Consider the following 24,302-nt stretch of genomic DNA (forward strand, 5'->3'; position numbering starts at 1 on the left):
CTTTTCAATCCACCACCTAAGTAGTTAATGTATATTTCATCTTCCACTTTGGGGAATGGGGAGTAATTACAAATATGTCTCGGCCAGGGTACCTTCCTCACAAATTTTACTAATGGTAGTTAGTTTTCTGTGTTGCTCTATTTTATTAATCATTTTTTCCTTTGGAGCATTCTCTCTTGGTACTTTAATTTCATTTTCCTTTATCTATGTATGAGGTAGAAGGCATGTTTTTGTTTAAAGTCCTTCTTTCCTTTTTTCTAGTTTTCTCCTCCACCCTCCACCCCAGTTAGAGGGAGGAGATAATATACAGTATATACTTGCATATAAGCCGACACACATATAAGCTGAAGCACCTAATTTCACCACAAAATCTGGGCAAATTTATTGACTTGCATGTAAGCCGAGGGTTGGAAATACAGCAGCTACTGGTAAATTTACATTAATTGAGGCATCAGTAGCTTAAATGTTTTTGAATATTTATTTCAAAGAAAAACAGTAAACTAGATCTGTAAGTGCAAAAGAGGGCCAGCAAACCAGAGCAGAACAACAGTACCCGAAGTTGGCAACCTACTACAACAAATACAACAGCTACTAAACTTTAAAAAAATCTGTTTAAAAAATCAAATTCTCATAAAGCATAAAAACAGGAAAGGGGGATGCTAGGTATAAAGGTACAGGCACACCTTACAGAGCTATATTGCTGTCAGGGTATGTTTGTTATTGTTTGTTTGTTTGTTTTTTAAAAACCCTAAGACTTAAAAAAAACTTCACAAAACCTCAGACTAGCTTATGCAAGGAAAAGACTTTCTGCTTTCCATGGGAAAGGGCGGGAGATTTTGGGACATATCAAGAGAGCCAAGCCCAAAGGCAGAGAGTGAAGGCTGAGTTACCTGGACAGGGCAATGCTGTATACAGCCAGTTTGGTGTAGTGGTTAGGAGTGCGGCCTTCTCATCTAGCGAGCCAGATTTGATTCCACGCCCCCCCCCCCCCCCCATACAGCCAGCTCGGTGACCTTGGGCTCGCTGCAGCACTGATAAAGCTGTTCTGACCGAGCAATAATATCAAGGGCCTTTCAGCCTCATCCACCTCACAGGGTGTCTGTTGTGGGGAGAGGAAAGGGGAGGTGATTGTAAGCTACTTTGAGACTTCTTCTGGTAGAGAAAATGTCATATAAGAACCAACTCCTCCTCCTCCTAATACAAGGAAGCAAATAGACTCAGCAATTAGGATTAAAACCCTAATCATTATGGTTCCCTTTTATCTGTGTAACCTTTTATTACTTTTATTACTCCTTGTGATTTTATCAGTTTGATGTCTTAATTTCAACTGACTTCTGTACTGTACAGCCAATTTGCTGGAAATGGCCAATGGCCAACTAATAAACTAAATCTAAAAAAAAAAAAATAGACTCAGCAAAAACAATAAGAGTTGCAAAATAAAAGGATACCAGTTTGTGCAAGCACACAAGGAAAACAATGATCACTCCTATGCTGCCTTGTAGAGATTGCTATAGGATGCTTAGGGCTGATCCTGCGTTGAGCAGGGGGTTGGACTAGATGGCCTGTATGGCCCCTTCCAACTCTATGTTTCTATATATAAATATATTGCACTCTGATGATGAGTTTGTAAAATAAATACTTGAAGATTTGCTGACATGAGATAAAATGTTCTCATTACTGAAACACTGGAAAGAGAGAGTAGGGTTTTCCATAGTCATGGTCCAGTCAGAGAAGGTGTGTGACAAGTGGGAATAACCAGTAAATACACGGAAAACATTTCAAACATGAACAAATGTGACTTGAAGGCCGACTTTCAGTAGGTTGAAAAATATCTGAATAAAAGTGGCTCCAAAAGAGTTCCCCTAAACTAGGGAAACTGTGAAATGATGACAACGAATGGCTCTGGACAATCTATTTTGTCCACTGGTGAAAGACAGTGATTTTCGGTGGTTCCCTCCTGCTAATGCTTAATACCATGTTCTCCCCTGCGGTGTCCTTGGGAATTCTGTGAATGCCAGGGAAAGTTCTTTGAGCTACAGGAGAAAGTTTTGTGGATAAAGTTTCCGTTGTGATACTTTGTACCCTTATGTTTTATAGGTCCCCTTAAGGACTTGTATTGTCTGAGGACTTCAGGGTCTTTATAGTGGAATATAGTGACATAATCAATTGTGAAACTCTGTAGCAACGTGTCTGTCTGAATAATGTAATGTAGAGAGAACATTACTTTTGAAATTAAAATGAAAATTCTTAAGTTTTTCTTTTTGTACATAATATGATTTCATATACTCAACCTGTGATCTTTCTCACAGAAAGCAGAGAGGGGGGAAAAGAAAAAGAACTGGACAAAGCAGAAGAAAAAGAGCAAGAGAAGGAGGAAGAGAGACCTCCAGAAAGAAGTATGTATGGCAGAAAAGACAGAATGTTTCTTCCGGTGATACCTAAGTATTTCTATTGTTGTTGTCTATTGTCTATTATTTCAAATTTTGTACTGTAATACAATATTTTACTAGAATATTGTTTAAGAAGATACAAAGATACCTTGCTAATTCCCACAATCTCTTTTGTAGGGATTAGGTTATTTTGGAAATTTTACCACAGCCATAAAATGACTGTGGTCTGTTTCATCATCTTTATTTTACTTATCTGTAGTAAACAAAACAGGTATGCCATGTTAGTTCTTATATGCTATATAAAAATCACAGTGTTTTTCAATAGCCAAAGGTTAATCATTTTTGGTAAAATGTTTGCCTTCCAAAGAAGCTCAGAGAAATGCTCATAGTTGCCATATACCCACTTTATCCTCTTAACAGAGGTAGGTCAGTCCAAGAGCTAGTAATTGATGCAAAATCACCCAAACAAATTTCATGGCTGATTATCCTAGTCCTGTATTTGAATGAAAGAATTTAATAGCTGTTCTGTTTGACTGGTATTGCATTTAACATTGAACTAATTACTTTTATTAAACAGTACCTTTTTAGAAATGGAAAACTTTTCACAAGATATAGTAGCAGAAAGGTTACTTCCCTACAACACTGTCATACTGTGTGTGCATGAGACTGGAGAAATTAATAGTTTTTTAAATCTATTCCCTATACATTACTACATAGAATGTAAGCTATTATTGCTATTTGTTCCTCCCCCTTCTGCATTCTAGGCAATAATATTAATGTTATATTTGGAGATAAAGCATACCTAATAAGGTAGAAAATATGATGGATAAATTAGGAGGCCATCCTGGCAATGAATGGGTACTTTCCCCCATCATTCATTGAGGCAGGAAACTGCCTATTTTTTCCATTTCCACTGAGTGGGGAGTATCTGTCTCTTCTGCATTTTTTTCCTGCCTTTTTCCAGGGGGTCACAAGTTCAGGTTTCTCTAAGCTTGTAGCATCTTGGAACATGTGGCAACCTCCTTTCCCTTTTGGTGCACAACTCTCTTCTTGTTGCCTGTCTATCCTCCCTTCTTCTTATTTTGTGGTTTTCAGCTTCTGCAGCAGCTGCAGCTATATCTCAGCTGCCTCTGCCCAGAGCTCTGATGCAACAAGCTCTTCTTGGTTGGGAGGAGATTAACGCCAACTTCCTTTAGGTACATAGCCCTGCCCAGCTGCACTGCCAGTTGTTTGATTTGGGTTGTGCTCCTAGGGAGGGAAGTTTGGGTCATCAGTATCAGCATTCATTGGTGAAGAAGAGACACAATTTGGAGTGGGCTTTCCTTGCCTTCTAAAGAACAGCATAGCATAGGCAAATCTCTTCAGCCAACTACTTGCTGATCGTCACTGTAGGATGGTAGGTGAATTGTGAATTGTAGGCTGGATTCTGGAGATTTTTTGAGGGGGGATCACTTGGGGATGAAATTCGGGTCAGTGTGGGTAGGCATGAACTCACAACTAATAATAATACTAATAAATAAACTAGTAATAAATAAAACTAGCTCTGCGCCTGCATATATGTGCCGAGTTACACACCGTGCGCGTGCCTCCCCTCCCCCTTGCGGCACGGCGCTGACTGTATCAGCCTGGAACGGCTGATTTGGATGCCGCCGCAGACAACCCTAGTTGTGAGTTCCTGCATTGTGCAGGGGGTTGGACTACATGACCCTGGAGTTCCTTTCCAACTCTATGATTCTACTTTGACATTCCTCAGCCACTAGGAGAAGTGGTGGCAGGGCAGTGGCAGTCCCAGCTGGCCACCAGAGTATGTGGTAGATCCAGAATACTCCCAGGTGCCTTTTAATTTGTAGGTATGGCTGGAGCAGGTTCATAAATAGACAAAATGACATTTAATTTATCTGTGCTCAATTCAGAGGACTGGTACTGAGGTATTGACCTTGGTGCCTGCATACCTGAAGGAGTTCCTTCTCCCATATAAACCTAACGTCTACAATCATTTTCGGAGGTTCTGTTTTTGTTGTTCCTATATCTGGTAGGCAGAAACCCAGGAAGGGGCAGTTCAATTTCTCACTTCTATGGATGTGCAGGCCAGTTGCAGACAGACGTTTCTAGCTTTGATGAACCTGAGGGGGTGCCCCCATCACAGAGTAATTGCCATATTCTCTTATTTGGCCAGTTGTGCTTACTATTGTTTGAAGTGTTTTCTATCTCCAGAGGTGATTCTCATCTTCCATTCAGTGCTCTCTATCCTCACCTGTGCAACACTTTTAAAAAAGAGAGAGGAAGGAGTAGAAAAAAGTATACATTAATCCACTATGTGTGAAGCAGCAGCTGTTATTGCTAGGTCCTGCACTCCTCTCTGTCCTTAGTCCCCTGCAGTATTCACTTTACTCAGGCCATGACTGACAATGTCAGTTTCAAAAGTGAGCCGAATGTGACACAAAGTGTCACATACAGAAGAGCATGATCTGTGCATAATTTTCTATGGAGAGTATCATAAAGTGGCTGCCAGTAAAATATGCCTGAAATTCACTCCTAAGGCAGGAAGCAACAGGGCATTGAGATGAAAAGCTTCCTTTGAGAAAAGGTACTCTCATATGCTGAAAGGTCAAGCAGTTTGGAGCACCATTTGCGACTGGCATTGGGTTTTCTTTGTTCTATCAGTTCCAGGGTCAGAGGCCCTTAGACAGCCCTCATGATTGCCAATTTGCTGACTCATTGTATGGTTCTCAGCAACTCCTTGGAACTGCTGGAAAAAAATTGAGAACCAAGACCAAGGAAGGTCAGAGTCTGTCTCCAAAAAACATGGAATGTTGACCACTTTCCATCCCTTAACAACAGGAGGTAATACTGATCCCTCTATAAGCACCTTTGTATTCCCAATCCCTGGATGGGTCCCTTTCTGAGCCAGAGATGGAGTTCTGGCAACTTCTGAAGAGCCCAAGTCAGTGCAACACTCAGATCTGATGGTTCTGATTTCATGGCTCCAGCCATTTCTATCTATGCCTTGGCAGCCGAACTAGATGTCTCCACCTTATATCCATGAGTGGAGGGGAATTTTATGGGCCCAGAATAGTACCTGGTGTCATGTACTATCAAGGCTCGACATTCTTCTTCAGGTCCAACACAGCCTGGCCTCACATCTTAAGGCTTTCTTCAAGTAACTGTTTAATCAGAGAGTGAAGGGGAGGATGCTATTGGTCCCACTCATAGTTTCAAGAAACACGCAGACACCACCCCCAATGAGAGGATGGGAGTCCTAGTGCCAATCTCACCCAATGAAGATATCATATCATATGCTAAGCAAACAGATGGCTCCATCACTTGAAACAGATGTGACCACCATGGACAACAGGCCAAAGGACAAATTCTGGAGTCACATATTCTGACTCATCAAATATAGTGGCATTACCTCACTCAGAAGGACTCTTTGAGTTTACTAATTCAATGTCATAGAAACCCTCTTCTGTGTCTCGATATCAAGAAAGATTAAAAACCTGTATAAAGGTTCAGTGAAATTTCTTATTTAATCACTTCCCAACTTTTAAATGATCACTGCAGAGATGCAATCCACACAGTGTCAATGATATCACTCTACTCCCACAGACAAGAACAGCAGACAAGGTAGGAAATTATATTCTTCTGCAGCCCTCAACCTATGGATTATCAATTATCAGGCAACAACGAAAGAGTATCAGCTGTTTCTTTGGGAGAAACTGTCCCCATACCTGGAAATTTTACAAAATATATTACAGGGAACAAAAGGATTCTTGCAAACGATCCAGAGAGAGGCCATACATCTGTTGAAGCAAGAGAGTAATGCTTACTGCCCTACTGCTCACTCTTCTTTTAGGTCAGTGGCGTCTGCCATAGTGCTTTGCCATCATTCATGGCTGAGAACAACTCCCCTTCAAAGCCATACCAGTCATCATTCACAAGAACAGGATCAACTAGGCTTAAAGCAGGGGCTCAACCACACTCATCCAAGAAAATGCACCAGTCCCCTCAGAAGCAGTCATCTTGACTACAGACTTTGCTTGAACTGTGTCCTCTGAATTTTAGGGACAAGTTCTCGTGCTACAAGAATGCGAATTCATGAAGCATGTCCATTGTGTAAAAGGGTATTCTTTGGAATTTAAGAGCATACCACCACGTAAGCCTTCCTCGCATTTTGTTGAATTCCCTTTTTTTGAAGGGAAGTAAATGGAGTTACATGTAAAGGAGCAGTTGAAACTACCCCTGCAGGTGTCCACACAATGGGATTTCTTGTAGATTTTTAAAAAGATGGTGACACTAGGCCCTTCCTTGATCTTTGCAGGTTAAATAAGTAAATATTGTTAACCAAGTTTCATATGTTCACATTGGTAATTATTGATTTTCTCAGAATAAACATGTGGTTTGTGGTCTTAGACTTATGTCCATTTACAGGGCATCAAAATTACAATTAATTTTATTTACGGTCATTGACCAGCATCAAAGTATAAACAAAAACCGCATACATTATTACAGCATTTTAACAGCCAAGTCACTCGGCATCAACAGTAACCAAGGATTTCCTCACTCTGCAGGCAATGTAGCAGAACTTCACCACTGTGCAAGAAATAGAATTATCTGCAAGTATGATGTTAATTAGATAACCATCCATAAATCCAGAGAGCCTAGATAGCAAGCGCAAAATTAAATGGCTTCTAGCATCCCTATAAAAGTCACAATACAATAGAATGTGGGCAGTCGACTCAATTGCACCTGAATTGCAAGGGCATAGTCAGTCCTCTATAGGTACACGCTGCAGTCTTCCACTAAGCAGTGCTGATGGGAATATATTGAACCGAGCTCTTGAAAAAGCCCATCGAAATTTAGAAAGGGTAATATGTGTTAGATATGGTGCAGTAGAAAATCCCCCCCCCCAGGACTTTAATAACCTATATGGGCTTGGGAGGAGGGCCATCTCATTTTGCAGCTCAATATCCATAAGTTGTTGATAAACCAGTTGGTTTGCTTGCTTAAGTCCCATTTCTAATAGATGATCAGGTGCTAAACCAATTTTAAGAAGTTTGTTAATTGTCTTTGTACACAAGTATTTTCACTACAGTTCAGGGCAGTGATAACAACCTACCTGAGATTAAGCCATTTTTCCATACTTGAGGGAATGGCTTATCACAGCATTGTCCAGGGATAAGCTAATGCCTCAAATGGATTTGATGCTCTGCACATTGCCAGCATCTTGACTTGGTTGTGTACTGGGAGATATCTAGAGGCAGCACAGGTTGCTCAACTTATTGGTGTGGTTCTGAATTCCATAGAGGCAAAGGTCCTTCTACCAATACGTAGAGGAGCCACTCTTAAACTCCTGTTGAACAGCACTTTGCAGAAGCGTTCCGCCTTGTTTATTGAAAAATTGTTAGGCCTTATGGTGTCTACAACTGCTATTACTCAGCAAGCCAGACTAAAAATGCATCCACTTTGAAACTGTTTCATATGATCCTGTTACTCATTCACAGCAACGTTGTTTTTCAGTTCCCACATATGTCCTGAGGTGCAAGGAAGACACACTCCTTTTTTACAGGGATGCCATTTGGTTTCTGCATAGCTCAGGTTACAGCAATCACTGATATTTCCTTTCAAGGATGGAGATGCATGTTAAGGGATTTTTTGCCCAGGGAAAATAATCTACATTACAGAGGAGGTTGCACATTAATATTCTTGAACTGTGTGCTATCTGTTAGTTACTGTCCTCTTTCCCCGATATTTAACAGCACAAAAGGGTGTTGATAGAGACAGACAATACAACCACCATGTTTTAGAGGAACAAACATGGGGATACTATTCCCTGGCTTTATGGTCAGAGGCAATCACCTGGAATGTAGCAGTTTCTCATCATACGTCTCTAAAGGCCATTCATTTAATGGGGTATCTCAGTTTGAATTCAGGTATGCTCAATAGGCTTCCCTTTTCTCATCACAAATGGTCCACGAAGGACCAATCTCTATGACTAATCTTTGACCTTTGAGGTACCCTATGGAGTGACCTGCTAATGACACAGGTAGTGGTGAAGGCCCCAGAATTCTGTTCCATGGTGGACAGTAATCCCTGTTCTATAAGGAATGTATTTCAGAATTCTTGAGCAGATATTCTGTTATGCATTCCTGCAGTTCCCTCAGATCGGGAGGGTGCTTAGCAAGATCTGAGCAGACAAATTGTATACTGGTAGCACTCTTTTAGACTTGCCAAATCTGGCTTCTGAAGTTGTGCGAGCCGGCAAGAAGGGAATATATGAATATGAATCCATCCACTAGTCCAGTTTTCTGTAAAGGGAGTAAGGCAGTAAGGGGGATATGGACCCAGTTTAAGAAATTATTGATAATTCTAAGAGATAAAAGCAAATTCCTTGCAAGCCATGTCTAGGAATTTAATTCCATTCTCCTGCCCAGTATGGCAGGAATAGCTCCTCAGTTATGGCCCATCTGGTAGTGGTATCTGTCTACCATGACTGAGTGAAGGATTCTTCTGTTTTTTTCCATAGGATCTCCCATTGGTTCCATAAGAGTTTACTTAATTTATACCTGCTACAACCCAGAATAGTTCCCCAATGGTCACTGTCTCTAGTATTCTCTCAGTTAAGCTGAAAACCATTTGAACCATTAACTTCACAGTCACTACCATCATTGTCCACAAAAGTGATCTTTTTGGTGGCTATCACCTCAACCTCATAGATCAGTGAGTTGACTACATTGAGGGCTGATCCTCTCTTCCTTAAGATATATAATGAAGAGGTTGTGCTAAACCCAAGTCTACAGTTTTTACTGAAAGATGTTTCCAGGTTTGACGTGGCCTTTTAGAATCTGTAGCTGAAACATGGCTGGATGATTCCGTCTCATAGTCATACCTGATATCTTAGTCCTTTGTGGGAACGTTTGAAAAATATCTTTATAAAGGAGAAGGAAACTGGAAGACAAGTGCCAGCTGCAGTCATTTTGCCTCTTCTTGGCCCTACCTGGGTTTCAAGACAAGTCCAAGAGATTAACCTGAAATAAGTACCACTGTAAGTAATTAGGTCCATTGGGTTCAGGGAGACTAGTGACTATGGCCAATAGGTCCATTGGGTTCAGGAAGACTAGTGACTATGGCCAGTAGAGCTTTCCCTTAGACTTTTGGGTAAAGGACACTGTTCATCAGAATTTTCTCTTCCACTCTTCCTAATAGGTTTCTTATGGCTCCAGTTTTACACTTCTAGTCAGGAGGTAGCAAATCTTGGATGCAGTGATCTACCCCCCTGGATATTGGTGCAATAGAGTACATATCATCTCAGCAAATGTCCTCCAATGTCTAGTCTATTTTTTTTGCACCATAGAAGATCAATAATTGAAGAACCAGTCTGGACCTCAAATTTTTCAACCACTCTGTGCAATATTGAAAGTTTAAGGTGAAAGCACCAGGGACAGTAGCCAAAGCACTACTGCTGGGAAACTTGATGGCCTGAATGGTCTCAATGACACTTATCTTGAAGTTCCCATCAATCCACGTTATAGGTGATTCTTTTGATTCACACATGTGGGCAGAGGCACTTCTACTTTAGAACTTGCTTTTGTGGACTTTGTTGACACCCAGAGTCTTTACCAAGCGGATGGTCTCTCTGGTAATGACTCTTTGGGTCAGAAGCATCCACTCTGTCTCAGCAACTTACTCATCAGGTCCCCAGCTTATACCAAAAGGTCTCAGGATATATACCTCTCTAAGTATAGATTCTTCATCAGTCAAAAGAGTCATCTGGTTCCATCACAGATTCTTCAGTATCTCTGCAAAGTAATCAGAAATATTTTGAAGATTCATGACTGCAGCTATTGACGTTGTTCTGTGGACAAAGGCACATTCTCAAGTCCTGCATTAGATGCTTCTTCATTGGCAGAGGCTAGAGCCCTATGGGAAATATCTCAAGGTGGTCCTCCCACAACATCTCCTACAGGACCTGATCTAATGGACAGTCAGTAAATACTTTCATCCAGCTATGGATCTTCAGCTGTTCAGTGGCACTAGATTTTAGGGCTGTGGACCACATCTGAGAGTCTGGCCCTGGGTGGAAGCCACATGCATTGTCATTCTGCTGGAGCCACAGGTCATCTACCTAGCCTTGGTCCAGTTAACCCATGTGGTTCAGAGTCTGCACATTTGTGTCTGCATGAAAATCCTCTGACTTTCCAGAGGGCAGCGGGAATTCTGGAGTCTGCAGGTAGAGACACCCTGTTTGATTGTATGAACAGAGACATTTGTCATCCAGAGAGCAGAACACATCAGCAGCTGCCTTTGTATTTAGGTGAGACTGACTCGGAATTATTAGTTGGACCCAGGAGAGTGGTCCTTCTATCAAGAGCTGCTTTCGGAGATTTCCCTCTGCTTCTGCTGTCCCTATACAGATTTTTTCTGACACAAGGAAATGCAGTGATAATACAATTCTTCTCACAGTTAGAATGGCTGGAGACAGAGATGCTGGATGCCACAGTGAACCTATTACCATGGGATCTTTTGTATGTCTTCCCCCTAGTCTTGCTCCTATTTTAAAAATGCTCTGTAAACTCCAACGGAAGGAGGAAGACATGATATGCATGACTTTGCACTAAATGTCAAAACATTGTTTTCAGACCTTGTGATGCTGTTGACTTAGCTGCTGTGGCCAAGATGCTGACTTAGGGGCCCATTGTTCTCCCTGACCTAGAATGACTTCATTGAACCATTTGGATATTGTGTCAAATGAGGTATTCTGGCCTACGTTTTCCTGACAGTGTTTGCTGCATACTGAACAATTGTTTCTGGAAGGTCTAAATCTGATGGGGCTGGAAGAAGTAACTTCTTCTGTGGGAACAGTCTTCTGCAGATCCTGTTCTTTCAGAATGGTCTGTCTCAGGGGTTCAGTCTGAATATACTCTGGAGATAGGTGGAGGCTTTAGCCTCCACTCTTATAGCAGTCAGGGGTTCACCTTCTCAGCATCCTTCAGATAAAAGTTTTCTAAAGGATGCAGCACTCACTAGGCCACTAGTGGTTTGTCGCTTGCCATCCTGGTGGTTGCATGTTATCATGGAGGTACTGACTGAGGCTCTATTTCAGCTACCCAGGGAGCTGTCACTGAAGGTCCTACTGCTGATGATTATTTTCTTTCTGTCAGTAACATTGGTATGGAGAGTATCAGAACTGAGTGCACTGTCAGTGGACCTTGTGGGTCATCCACAATGATTTGGCGGTGGTGTGGCTTGTTCCTCCTTCAGGGTGATGGAGAACTAGGTCTGGCTTAGTAGACAGTTTGGGGAGGGGGGAGGCTGTTCATCTCATTTCTCTAGTTTCTTGCTCCCTAATTGCTACCTTGAACACACCATTTTTATTTGATTGTTATAGAAGTCTCTAACCTTTGAAGGGGTAGGAACTTTTCTTCCTCTGAGGGTGATAGGGAAGAGTACCCATTTGTTGCCAGGCTCTCCTCCTTGCCTCAAGCAGAGGGAAGGTAACTGCACTGTTCCCTGTAGTTCAGGGCTCACCAGTCTTTTCTTTAATAAGAGCTATTTTTGAGTAATTAAAAAACAAATCCTGAGCTACCTTATCTTCCCATTACCTCAGCATGTTACCAAGTTTTACATTGTCCTAGAAACAGAACATTGATTAAGAAGCACCAGAAACAAAACTACCACCTAAGAAACACAGAGTGGGGGGAGAGAGGCCCTATTAAATAAAATCTTTTTAAAAAACTGGAACAGATCTTTTTTCTGAACTGTTACTCTGATTTTCTAGAGGGTACATGAGGTATTCTACAGTGGAAGGAAAGCTCAAAAATTACTATTTGGAGATAGCTACTGTAGTTCAACTCAGATGTTTGTTTGTTTGTATCTTTATGTACAGAGAAGGGAGAAACAAACATGTCCACTTTGTTATAATCCTTTTGATATATAAAGAAGAATAAGATTCATAAAAGTGCAAGAAACTACCAGTCTGGCTTACTTAATGCCATGGCTTTCCTGAGGAAGATGTTACGTTACCTTATCTGACTATGACAACTATTTGAACTCTACTACTTATTTCTTTTTTATGTACAAAATGTGTGTGCCATTTTTCTGTCCATTGAGGGCCATCAAAACAACAAACAGTAAAAAAAACCATAAAAACAAAAACAAACAGAAATACATATTAAAAACACGTAAAACAGTAATGCAAGGGGGATAAGTTTGTCTTTTTTTTTAGTTTTCATGAATATTTAAATGAAAAAAATGTTCTCCCTACAAAATTTTGGTATTCCTTGAATAGATATATACCTCAAAACAAGAAGAATATCCTGGTCAATAAGACTTCCTAAGTGCTGCATTTTTAAGATTATGCCATGTGCTTCTAGGTGAGGCATCAAGAAGGAAGCGTTCCAAATCAGAGGATATGGACACTGTCCATTCTAAACGGCGTCGATACATTGGAGAAGAATATGAAGCAGAATTTGAAGTAAAAATTACAACGAGAGGGGATGTTAATCAGAAGTTAGAAAAGGTAGAGTTTATCCCCTCTTCTGTTGGAGATTTTGCCTTTAATGTAAAGCGTTATTATTTTTATGTTAAAGCATGTCGGCTCAGCTGTCAAAATCAAACATGAGGGTGAAACTGAAATCAGTCTTCCCCTGCTTTATTAGCGAAATTCCTTGCTATTGCGGTAAGGCACAGGCACAGTTGAACCAACATGCTTGTTAAAGTAACTTTTAACATATGAGATCAGGAATTTTGGTTAACCATGTTGGTATTGCACTCAGGATGTATTTTCATGTATTTGATTCTAGATAGTTAACAGTGCTTCTTTACTCAAATGATCTGAATTATGTGTGCCCCCTTTAATCTGTGGTCATTGAATAGTAGAGAATAGATCAAGTAATAGTATAGTATTGAATAGATCAAAGTATGGGTTTAGTGTAGAACTTTTCATTTCCTTAGTAAAACGTAGGAAAATTCTTAAGTAGAAGAGAATATAAAAGCTTTTTAAAACACAAATTATGCATATAAAGTTGTATACTGAAAACTGATCATAATGGTATTAAGTTTAGCATTAATGTAAATCGGGATTGGCCAAAAAACTCAGATACAACCACATTTAACTTTAGGAGAAGCAGCTTCTCTTTAACGATGGGGCTTGTGAAGAAGAAACTGATAGGAAGGTTTAAGTCCCTTTGGGAATCTTGTAGACTATTTAAATCTACAATACTGGAAACCCAAATAGAATGTTGACTGCAGGTTAGGAAAGGTATAAATTGATATTTTAAAAGAAGAAGCATTGGTTCTTGTATGCCGCTTTTATCTCAAATGGCTTACAATCGCCTTCCCTTTCCTCTCCCTACAACACACAGCCTTTGAGGTAGGTACATGGTTAACAAACGAAGTGCATGGTTAAAGGTACATGGTTAACAAAGTTATGGAAGCAGTAAAGGTAAGAAGGATTCCTGTAAGCAGTGGAAGGCTAGTTTGAGTGAGGTAAATAAAAAACAGACAAAGAAAGCAGTGGGGCCCTCGGATGACCAAGGGGTGAAGGTATTACTAAAATTCGATAGGCAAATGTCAGGGAAGCTGAATGCATGTTTTGCCTGTCTGGAGGCGCTTGCCCATTCCAGAACCATTTCCAGGAGATGTGTCAAAATATCTGGGCCAAATTGAAGTGACAAGAGGAGTTCCTATGATTGATGGACAAATTTAAAAGTAACATATCATCAGGCCCCGATGTCATAACTAACATATCACGCCCTGGAGTTCTCAAAGAACTCAAATGTGAACTTTTAGATCTCCTGACAAAAATATGCAATGTATCACTAAAATCTGCCTCCATTGGTAGCTAAGGTAACCCCCATCTGGTTCCAGGGAAGATCCAGGAAATTACAGGCCAGGCAATATAATGTCAACACTGGGTAAGTTGGTGGAATCTGCTATTACAGATAGAATTAATAAGTTCTTTGACGAACAAAACTATTAAGGAAGATTCTGTAAGGGAAGATCTTGTCTCACCAACCTTTTAGAGTTCTTTAAAGAGGTTAAAAAAAAACAACCTGTGGGCTCAGATGATGTTCTTAACCTAGACTTCCAGAAAGCTTTTGATAAAGTTCCTCATCAGAGGCTCCTAAGTAAAGTCAGCAGTCATGAGATAAGAAGACAAGCCCCCTTGCAGATTAAAAACTGGTTAATTAACAAGAAATAGAATATATAGTTTTCACAGTGAAAGGTGTTGAGTAGTGGGGAACCATAGGACTTGATACTAGGTCCAGTGCTTTTTAACTGGTTTATTCATGATTTGGAGTAAGCAGTGAAGTAACTAAGATTGTGAATGACACAGAGTTGTTCAGGGCAGTGACAACCAGGAAGGACTGCAAGAAGCTCCAGAGTGATCTGTCAAGGCTGAAAGAGTGGGTATCCATGTGGCAAATGTGATTCAATATGGGCAGGTGCAAAATAATGTGCATTGGAACAAAAAATTCTAACTATAAATACCTGTTGATGAGGTCCAAACAGGTGGTAACTGACCAGAGAAGTCATGGTAGGTAGCTCACTGAAATTATCGACTCACTGTGTGACTGCAATAAAATGGGATTATTGGGAAGAAGATTGAAAACAAATCAGCCAGTTATTATAATGTCCCTGTATAAATTTATGTTGCATTTGGAATACTGTATACTGTTCCAGTCACCTCACCTTAAAATAAATATTATAGCCCGGTGCAGAAAAGGGCAATTTCCCATTGAATCAATGTTCTAGAGGTTAGAGCTCTTTAGCTTGGAGAAATGCCACTTGTGGGGTGACATATTAAAGGTTTACACAATTATGTATGGGATGGAGAAGGTAGAGAAAGAAATGTGCTTTCTTTCTTTTTCTCATAGTACAAGAACTTGTGGGCACACAATAAAATTAATGAGCAGAAGGTTTAGAATGGATAAAAGAAAGTAGTTCTTCTACAGTGGGGCTGAAGTCATCCAGAGTGGTTAGGTCACAGCTCTGCTTGCCTAGGTAGGACAATTGTAATGCAAATTTCTTGCAGCTACCCAGCTGGTGACTTCCAGTTTAGATTGCCCTACTGCCTAGGTAGGAGATTCCGAGCTCTGCGAGCAAAAGGCTTAGAATGGTTAAAGGAAGTAGTTCTTCATCCAAAGAGTAATTAACACGTGGAATTCACTGCTGCAGGAGGTGGTGGCAGCTTAAAGCATAGAAGGGGTTTGTTTGTTTAATTATTTGATTGTATGAGCATATGGAGCAGAGGTCCATCAGTAGATGTTAACTACAAGGTATAAATGTGACACCATAACTAAGGAAGTGACAGTCTGTATTCTTGGTGCCTAGGAGGCAACAGTGTAAAGACTTCTGGAGTTTTGACACTTCTGATCGACCTCCTGAGAGTTCCTGGGTTTTGGCCACTATGACACAGACTGGATGGGCCACTGGCCTGATTCAACATGGCTTCTCTGATAGCCTAGGAATTGCCACTGATTACATTTGTTTCTGAAGCTACAGGCACTGCTTCTATCATACAGGAGATTAACTCCTCAATTTTTAACAATTGACTGTCAGGGGCTTTTATCTAGTTTGTAGAAAGATGTGTCACCATAGTCCCAGTATCTAAATTTAAGTATTTATTTCTCAAATTTATGCCCTGTCCTTCTGCAGGGGCTTAGGGCAATTTACAACAGTTGCATTTTATAGTAGATTAAAAATGTAACACTAAAAATTATGTGACTTAAATTTGGAACAATCTGAAAATTCAAGATTCACTGCAATTTCTGTATTCAGAAAGGGAGGAGAATAAAGTATCAACATGGTGTAGTGATTAAGAGTGGCAGCTTCTAATCTGGCAAGCTAGGTTTGATTCCCCACTCCTCCACGTGCAATTAGGCTGGGTGTCCCTGGGCCTGTCACAGCCTTGATAGTGCTGTTTTGATCAAGCAATCTTGTCAGAGCTCTCTAAGCCCCATTTACCACGGAATGTCTGTTGTGAAAACAAGGAGGAATGGCGATTATAAGCTTCTTTGAGACTCCTTTGGACCGTGAAAAGCAGGGTATAAAAAACAACTCTTCTTCTCATAGTACATTGTGTGAATACACAGTTGTCACCAGTTATGTCCAGGTGTACTTCATTTTTTTGTAGGGCTATGGTACATACTTAGGCCTCAACCATAAGCCTGGCAAAACAGCTGTTTACAGGCCCTGTGGAACTGTTTTAGGTCCTGCAGGCCCTGATATTGCTCAACATGGAGTCACATTGAACTTAATATATATCTCAATGATGATAAAGCCTTGATTTTATACACTATGAATACTTTAGTGTGTTCAGTATTATAAAGTTCTAAATATCCGAACATGCTTCTAATACTATTGTGATTGAGACCATTTTTGTCTGAATATTACTTATACTTACTACAAAACATTTCTGTTTTCAGATTTTACTGTTTCCTACTTCCCAGGTGGCAAAATCTAAAATATGTATGCTAAACTAGCATAAGGAGCAGCAGCTTCTTCCAAAAATAAGGAAATTCGTACATTAAAAATGCTACATCTGCCAAATAAGTTATACATTATTCGTGTCATACTATTGAAACAGTAAATTTTTGTTTCTTTGATAAGAAATAGGTGTCCCCAAAATGTTTATCCCTCTCCTTCCCAAATATTTTTTTCATAAATTCAAAATCTCCAGAAAGTTTACATTTCTGGAAGCTTGTTTTAAATGTGCCACAATGTCTAACAACTTGTTCAGGTGATCATTGCTTTTTTTAACCAGGTGATAAATGACACAGTGAATGGTACAGTCAGCACCACTTTTTTCAAATAAGCAGCACCCATGGTAGCAGTCAATCATTGACAATGCTTCATCAGTTGTACAAGTAATTATGCTAGTAAGTGGAATTTCCTTGTCTTTGAAGAACTGCTCAACAGCACTTGCTAAGTGTTACTAAGACCCCATACTAAGACCTCTTTGCTGTGACTATTGCGATCAGGACTGGTATCCGTATACCTCACTTGGATCTGATCAGATATACCCTCCAAAGCAGCTGTTCTCCTTCAGTGGGGCCAGAGTCATCCAAGGTGGTCAGATTATGCCTCTTCTCACTCAGGTAGGGTATTCTTATGTATATTTTTTACAGAGCTGCCTCCTGAGTAACCTGGGGCTGACTGGGCAGTTTAGTTTGCCCTACTGCTCAGGTAGGTGACTTTGAGCCCTGCTCTCAGCCCACTTAGGAAATAATACAAAAAGAAAAATAAAACTTAAAAAGAAGAGGAGGAGAGAAAATGGTAGAACCTTAAGGCAAGGGAGAAAATTGAATTTCATCTTGAATTACTTCCTTGCCTTATGGAAGATGTCAGATGCAGCAGAAGATAGGGAGGCAGTAGTGGTGCCGAGGTCCTCAGCGGAGCCTGCCCTTCCCCAGTGAAGAAGGGAGCAACATTGAAGAGTGCTGCAACCCCCAAGGCGTAGCTTGGAACCTAGAGTACAGCCTCCTCAAACGTGCAGCCCATGAAGTACATGGTGGCAACAGAGCTTCCCCCACCCTCAGAGCGTTCAGCTGGGCAGAAGCACACGCCAAGGGACAAAAGCAGTGGAGCCACCTCCAGAGGTGCTTGCTCCTGGCAATAGAAGACAACAGCGGTGACCCAGTGCCTTGCCACCAGCTTATGCGCACCGGCAGTCACTAGGGGCTGACCAAAGGAGGTGCAGTGAGTCCTGAAACCACTTGACTTTCACCCAGGTCCCAGTGGTCGAGGAGGAGCTCAGATAAGCAAAGAAGCGACAACTGGGAGGTGTCCGGAGATGAGAAGGAAGATGAGCATCTCCTGTTTGATGGGCTGCAATGAAGAAAGCTCAAAGCCAAGAGAATCAGGACTAGATCCCTTTCCCCTCCATATTATCCAACAGAGGAAAGAGACTGGGATGCTACATCCATAGAAGCTGATAGAAAAGGCCAGTGGAGCAGGTAGTTGTAGACAGCTATGAGCCAGAGGCCTCAGAGGAGAAAGAAACTAGACTGAGGAAGATCAGGGGAGGTCCATCGAGAGCCAGATCTGGATCATACTCAATCACTCAGAGGCTCAGCGCTGCATCTTATCCGTAGTGGATATGATCCTTGATGAGGAGGGTGAATTGTTGGGTGAAGAGGCCAGTACACCTATTGAACCATCCACAAGACTATTCCAAGTAGTACCTTCCAAAGCTACTACCTTAAAATACAATATGGAGGTGAGAGAAAAGCCCAGAACATCATCTTCAGCGAATTTGGACATGAGAGGCTTCAAGAAACCTATTCAAATCGACATTGCACACCCCTTCCCAAAAAGCTTTGATGATGTCATAAAGGTATAATGAGCACTCCCAGCAGGTGGGACTACCTTCACATCAGTCGCAGGGAAATTATACACACTAATGCATGAGGCCATGGAAGACCTGAAGGTTCCACTCATCAAAGCTCCCATGGCCACACTCCTCACCAAGGATGAAGACAACGCCCTCAAGGATTCTGGCGACCGCTCAACAAGTACGCACTCAAGAAAACCTATGAGGCTTCCTCCATGGCCAGCCGGGCTTCAGATGTGCTGTCCAACTTCAACAGTGCAATTGTCATCTGGACATATGATATGCTGAAAACCACAGAACTGTGCCCACCAGCTGCCAGGTTGACCACCCTCAAAATCATGAGGGTGGTGGAGTTTGTAACTGATACATCTCAGGATGCCGTTCAGTTCTCTGCTGGAGTGCAAGCAACCAGTATCACCATACGTCACAATATCTGGTTGAAGTATTGGAAGGTCTATCCGACATCAAAAAGTACGCTATCTTCCTCTCAGACGCATGTTTGGGGAATCTAATCTAAACAGGGTCCTGGTGGAAACCAAGGATAAGAAAAAGATTATGCCTATAACCAATAATAAGGATAGAGACAACATACTAGCACCAGCAGTCCTTTCAGTCCTACAGAACTCAGATCAGGGGAAGAGAGTTGAGAGACTACAGGTTGTACCACATGTCTAAGTAGTGGTCCAGACAAGACAGCCACAGGAATACCGGTACAGACAAGACAGCCACAGCAATTCAGAAACATTCTGCCTGATTACATCGTAGGAGGTATGCTCCCCTTCTTCACAGAGGTGTGGAGCCGCTCTATGACCAACTGGTGGGTCTTGGACATCATTACAAATGGCTACCGCATTGAACTTTCAAAGAGACCACCTACTTGATTCATTATCTCACCAACATTCAAGTCTGCACACATGAAACAACTTCTTTTGCAGGCTATACAACATCTGACTGCCATTGGAGCTATAGAAGCGTTTCCATTGAAACTATACTTTACAGGCATCTCCGCCATACTCTTTGTTGTGCCAAAGAAGTCAGGAGAGTAATGGGCAATATAAAATCTAAAAACACTCAACCTGTGGTGAAGAAGAGGAGGTTCCAGATGGAGTCTCTATGCCACATCCTGCAGATACTTCAATGAGCAGATCTGTTGACGTCCATGGATCTACGGGAGACCTACCCCACATTTCAATTCACAAGAAGTCCTCTGTTTCTGCCACAATGGGCGCCACTTCCAATACACAGGTCAACCCTTCGGCCTGTCATCTTCTCCCCGGGTGTTCACCAAAGTAATGGTGGCACTGGTGGCCAAGCTTTGAGAGTCGGAGATTCATATTTACCCATTTCTCAATGACTTAATTCTGAGAGCTGAGAATGTAGCTACATCACATCAGTTGACACAGCTCACTTTCAGTTATCTAGAAGATCACAGATTCGTTGTCAACAAGGCCAAGAGCCACTTGGAGCCCACTATGAACCTCATTCATCTAGGCACCCAACTGGATATGCTTGTATTAAAGGTCTTCATTGCTGCAGAGAAGTGACAGAGGCTGGCCTGCCTGACAGCAAGAATTATAGAGGGAAATTCTGCCAAGTTGATACACTTGGTAGCAGTGCATAGACTCATGATATGCACCACTGACATGATTCTGTGGGTACGCTTCCATTCCAGACCCCTCCAGTGGGCACTTCTCCATTTTGAGAGAGACATTGTGACCAGGACGAGCAGAGGGCTGGCCGTTTCAGCAGGCCTTCACTGATGGATAAACACAAACTGTCTACAATGGGGCTTGGACTTCATTCAACTGGTGCAACTCGTGGTCATGATGGATGCCAGCCAATGAGGTTGGGAAGTGCACTGAGAGGGGCACACAGCACAGGGATGGTGGTCCATATGGGAAGCCCAACACTGTATAAATTGGCGGGAGCTACATGCTGTGCATCTGGCCTTCTGAGCCATTCTGCAAAACATGCATGTTCTGGTGTGCACAGACAATATGACTACGAAAGTGCACATCAACAGGCAAGGTGGGACACGTCCACGAGATGTGTAGTACAACCAGAAGTTTTCTCTACCTCAAGGCTCATTGTCAGCTGATCTGGGCATAGCGCCAACTGGTGAGCCTGAAAATGGAGCACCTTCAGGGACAGGCAAATTGCAAAGCAGACTGGCTCAGTTGCCAGGATATCAATCCGGGGGAATAGGCCACAAAGTGTTCCACCAGATCATGCTCAGGTTTAGAACACAGGTGATAGACCTTCTAGTTGCCCATGAGAACATGCAAACCCAAAGGCTCATTTCTTGTTTCCAACACAGACAGGCTGAAGACCACGATGCCATCACATGTCATTGGTCATTAAGCCTACTATACGAATTCCTGCTGCTCCCAGTCATCAGCAGGCTACTAAACAAATAGGAGGGCCACATGGCAATAGTCATCACCCCACACTGGCCCAGGTGGACATGGTTTTCAAAACTCATACAGATGTTGATGGAGGAACTGTGGACCCTCCCAACTGGGAACTGCATATTTCACCAGGGACCAGTAGCACATCTAGGCCCAGAGTCGCTCCAAATGACAGCCTTGTAATTGAATGGTGCATCCTTTGGGAGATTGACTTCTCTTCAGAAATAGTTGACATCATGCTTTAAGCTAGACATCCGTCAACCAGACACATATACGATCATACCTGGAGGACTTTCAGCAGGGGGGGAACTGCAGACGGATCAACCCAGCCAACCCATCAAATAAAGATGTGATCTCGCTGCTACACCTTGGTAGGAAACGAAGCCTATGGGCTAATACCTTGCGTAAGCAAGTGGCAGCACTCAACACTGTCTTGGGGCACAGGAGGGCTGACTCCTTCACCATCAGTGTTTATGTTCAGAGGTTCCTGAACAGGTCCATGCAACTGGATCCCCCTGTACAGCGCAGGTTCCCCACCTGGAGCCTGCCAATTGTTTTTCGGGTGCCTACTAAGCCACCATTCATGCCCATCAGAAAGGCAGAACTCAACATCCTGTCATGGAAAGTGGCGTTCCTGGTAGCCATTACATTGGCTCGATGCATATTGGAAATTGCGGCAAGCTAATAGGGGCATAACTGACCACCTTGGATGACTTAATTCCACTGAAGAGAAGAAACCATCAGGTGAGTCCAGTGTTTTGTTTTCTCTAAGAAAACTGACCTCTGTAGTTTGGCCATGAGCTCTAATTCTGGGGGATTCCCCAGGCTCCATCTAGAGGCTGGAATTCCTAAATGAGAAGCTACTACAGGTTTCCAGATGAAAGCCTGGATCCAGTGCAAGGACTGTACACAGCCTACACAAGGATTCCTATCTTCCCAGCTTTTCCCTTGCCCTAGAAGCCATTACTGACCCTAGGAAAATATATCTTTAGATTTTACTAGGATTGCCAAACTCCTGGTGGTGCTTGGAGAGCTCCCAACGTTACAAATCATACATATCTGTTGCCTTGGAGGAATTGCTGCTTTGCATGGTGGGCTTTCTGCCACCTAAGATGAATGCTTCCTTTTTCAGCTCAGGCAAGGTTTGCTATTTAATATACTGTACACACAAAAATGAAACTAATCTCTCATTGAAGAAGCATTTTATTTTATTAGTGATACTGATGCCATATACACTGTGAACAAGTAAGAGGTTTCTCCTCTCCCTTATAGTGACATGTTACTTCCAGGGGAGGGGGAAGACATGGCATTCTAAAAAATACAACCAAGCAGTAAATAGAAAGAGATTTAAAAGACATATAAATTGATATACATTTAATTTTTTTTCCTCTTCATCAATTTTTACTGTAAACAAAAACTTACTGGTGTGTTACCACTGTATTGATTTGGTTTCATTATTGCTACTTATTATTCTATTATATATCATAATATTTTCATAAATCCGAAAATAAATTAAAACAGAATGATTATATCATCACTCAGAACAATAATTCAGCACATATCTATTACGGAGGAAAGATGGAATAAAAGCTGTTGTAACATAATTTCTCAATCTAAATTATATTTTTAAAGTTGTTTCTTGTTGTATATTTAGTTTCAATATTTTGCAGGGGGTTGGACTAGATGACCCTTTCAATTCTATGATTCATAATAAAGATGGAGATCTTTTCTCTGATTTCAAAGTTGATTTGTTTTTTTAATTATGTTAATTTTCCCATTAAAGTGTTTTGAGCCATTTTATCATTCCATTCTCCTAAGCTTGGGCAAACAACATTTTCCCATTTCACTGCATAAATAATTCTAACTTCAGTCGCCATATATTTGAAGTTTCTGATTGCTATCAAGCACTATGAATGGTGATTAAAAAGCTCGTTGAATTTCCAGTATCATATTTGGTAGAATGTAGTTATAGTGTGGTTATCCAAAGTCTCCAAGCAAAGAAATCAGTTCCAGAGTAGTAGATGTGGTGATTTAAGCCTCTGGCTAAGTGTCTTTGAAACAGATATTGGTAAGTTGGTATCACTTCGGCAAGGTCATCCATTGTATTAAGAATTTACTGAACAGTGAGGTAGTTACCCAGTATGGTACCTAAGATTGTTGCTTCAAGACAGACTTTGAAGAACTGATATTACTGGATTAAGTTCATCAATTAAGCTAAAAACTTTTAATTGGATTTAAATAAATGTGCAATTGTTAATGTTTTGAATTTTACTTTTATTTTCTTAGTGAGTTGTGCTATTCTGAATAGTGTTTTTATAGAGTTGGGTAGGGGGCACCAGGGGTGAGTTTATGGAACCCAAGGGATGGTGACCAAAAAGAGTTTGGGAATCACTGATTTAAGATTCCCAAAGGAACATAGCCATCTGCTCCCTGGTTACCTTTATGTCAGTAAAACTTGTAGGGCAATCACATAGGCTTCATCATTATTCATTGGGGATTATAAAAATAGGGAAATTTGCCTCAGCATCTTACAGCAAAACTTGGAGGGCTTCTATATTGTGTCATTTAGTTTCAAATATTTCTACTTTAAGCAAAAATTTACCTGGATTCTGGTACTGCTGCTGGAAATCCTAAAGCCAGGATGCCATTTTCCACTGAGAGAGGAAGGAATGTTGGTACACAGCATGAGTTTGTGTTCATAGTGAACTTCTGGCGTACTCTGGAAGAGAGCCAGTTTGGTGTAGTAGTTAGGAGTGCGGACTTCTAATCTGGCATGCTGGGTTCGATTCTGCACTCCCCCACATGCAGCCAGCTGGGTGACCTTGGGCTCGCCACAGCACTGAGAAAGCTGTTCTGACTGAGCAGTGATATCAGGACTCTCTCAGCTTCACCTACCCCATAGGGTGTCTGTTGTGGGGAGAGGAATGGGAAGGCGACTGTAAGCCGCTTTGAGCCTCCCTCGGGTAGAGAAAAGTGGCATATAAGAACCGACTCTTCTTCTTCTTCTTCAAGCTGAACAAGCAGCAAAATAAAAGGAGTACATAGGCATATGGGGTAAATGTATGTGTAATTAGTTACATACATACTAACCATCTCTATAAAATCTGCTTCATAAATTATTATTGACATGGATTGAAAATAGAATGTAGTAAAACCCTATCATTACTTTGT

The 24,302-nt window shown here is 41.4% G+C and overlaps 1 protein-coding gene and 1 long non-coding RNA gene across 7 annotated transcripts in view; one reads left to right on the top strand and one right to left on the bottom strand.

The window, feature by feature from the left end:
- Nucleotides 1-24,302, top strand: part of ATF7IP (activating transcription factor 7 interacting protein) — a 126,168-nt gene that overhangs the window by 57,456 nt on the left and 44,410 nt on the right. For all 6 annotated transcript variants that reach the window (XM_077339273.1, XM_077339275.1, XM_077339276.1 and 3 more), the window contains 2 exons: nucleotides 2,310-2,396; nucleotides 12,761-12,906. In XM_077339273.1, the coding sequence (XP_077195388.1) occupies nucleotides 2,310-2,396; nucleotides 12,761-12,906 (233 nt within the window). The remainder of the gene's footprint in view (nucleotides 1-2,309; nucleotides 2,397-12,760; nucleotides 12,907-24,302) is intronic.
- The window catches only part of LOC143838245 (uncharacterized), a 50,704-nt gene continuing 29,656 nt past the window's right edge, over nucleotides 3,255-24,302 (bottom strand). Inside the window, exons 2-4 of the long non-coding RNA XR_013231311.1 lie at nucleotides 10,119-10,186; nucleotides 4,577-4,654; nucleotides 3,255-3,638 (exon numbers count right to left, since the gene is read on the bottom strand). This is a non-coding gene — a long non-coding RNA (uncharacterized LOC143838245). The remainder of the gene's footprint in view (nucleotides 3,639-4,576; nucleotides 4,655-10,118; nucleotides 10,187-24,302) is intronic.

The sequence above is a fragment of the Paroedura picta genome, chromosome 5 (genome assembly GCF_049243985.1).
Source record: "Paroedura picta isolate Pp20150507F chromosome 5, Ppicta_v3.0, whole genome shotgun sequence".
Taxonomy (NCBI): domain Eukaryota; kingdom Metazoa; phylum Chordata; class Lepidosauria; order Squamata; family Gekkonidae; genus Paroedura; species Paroedura picta.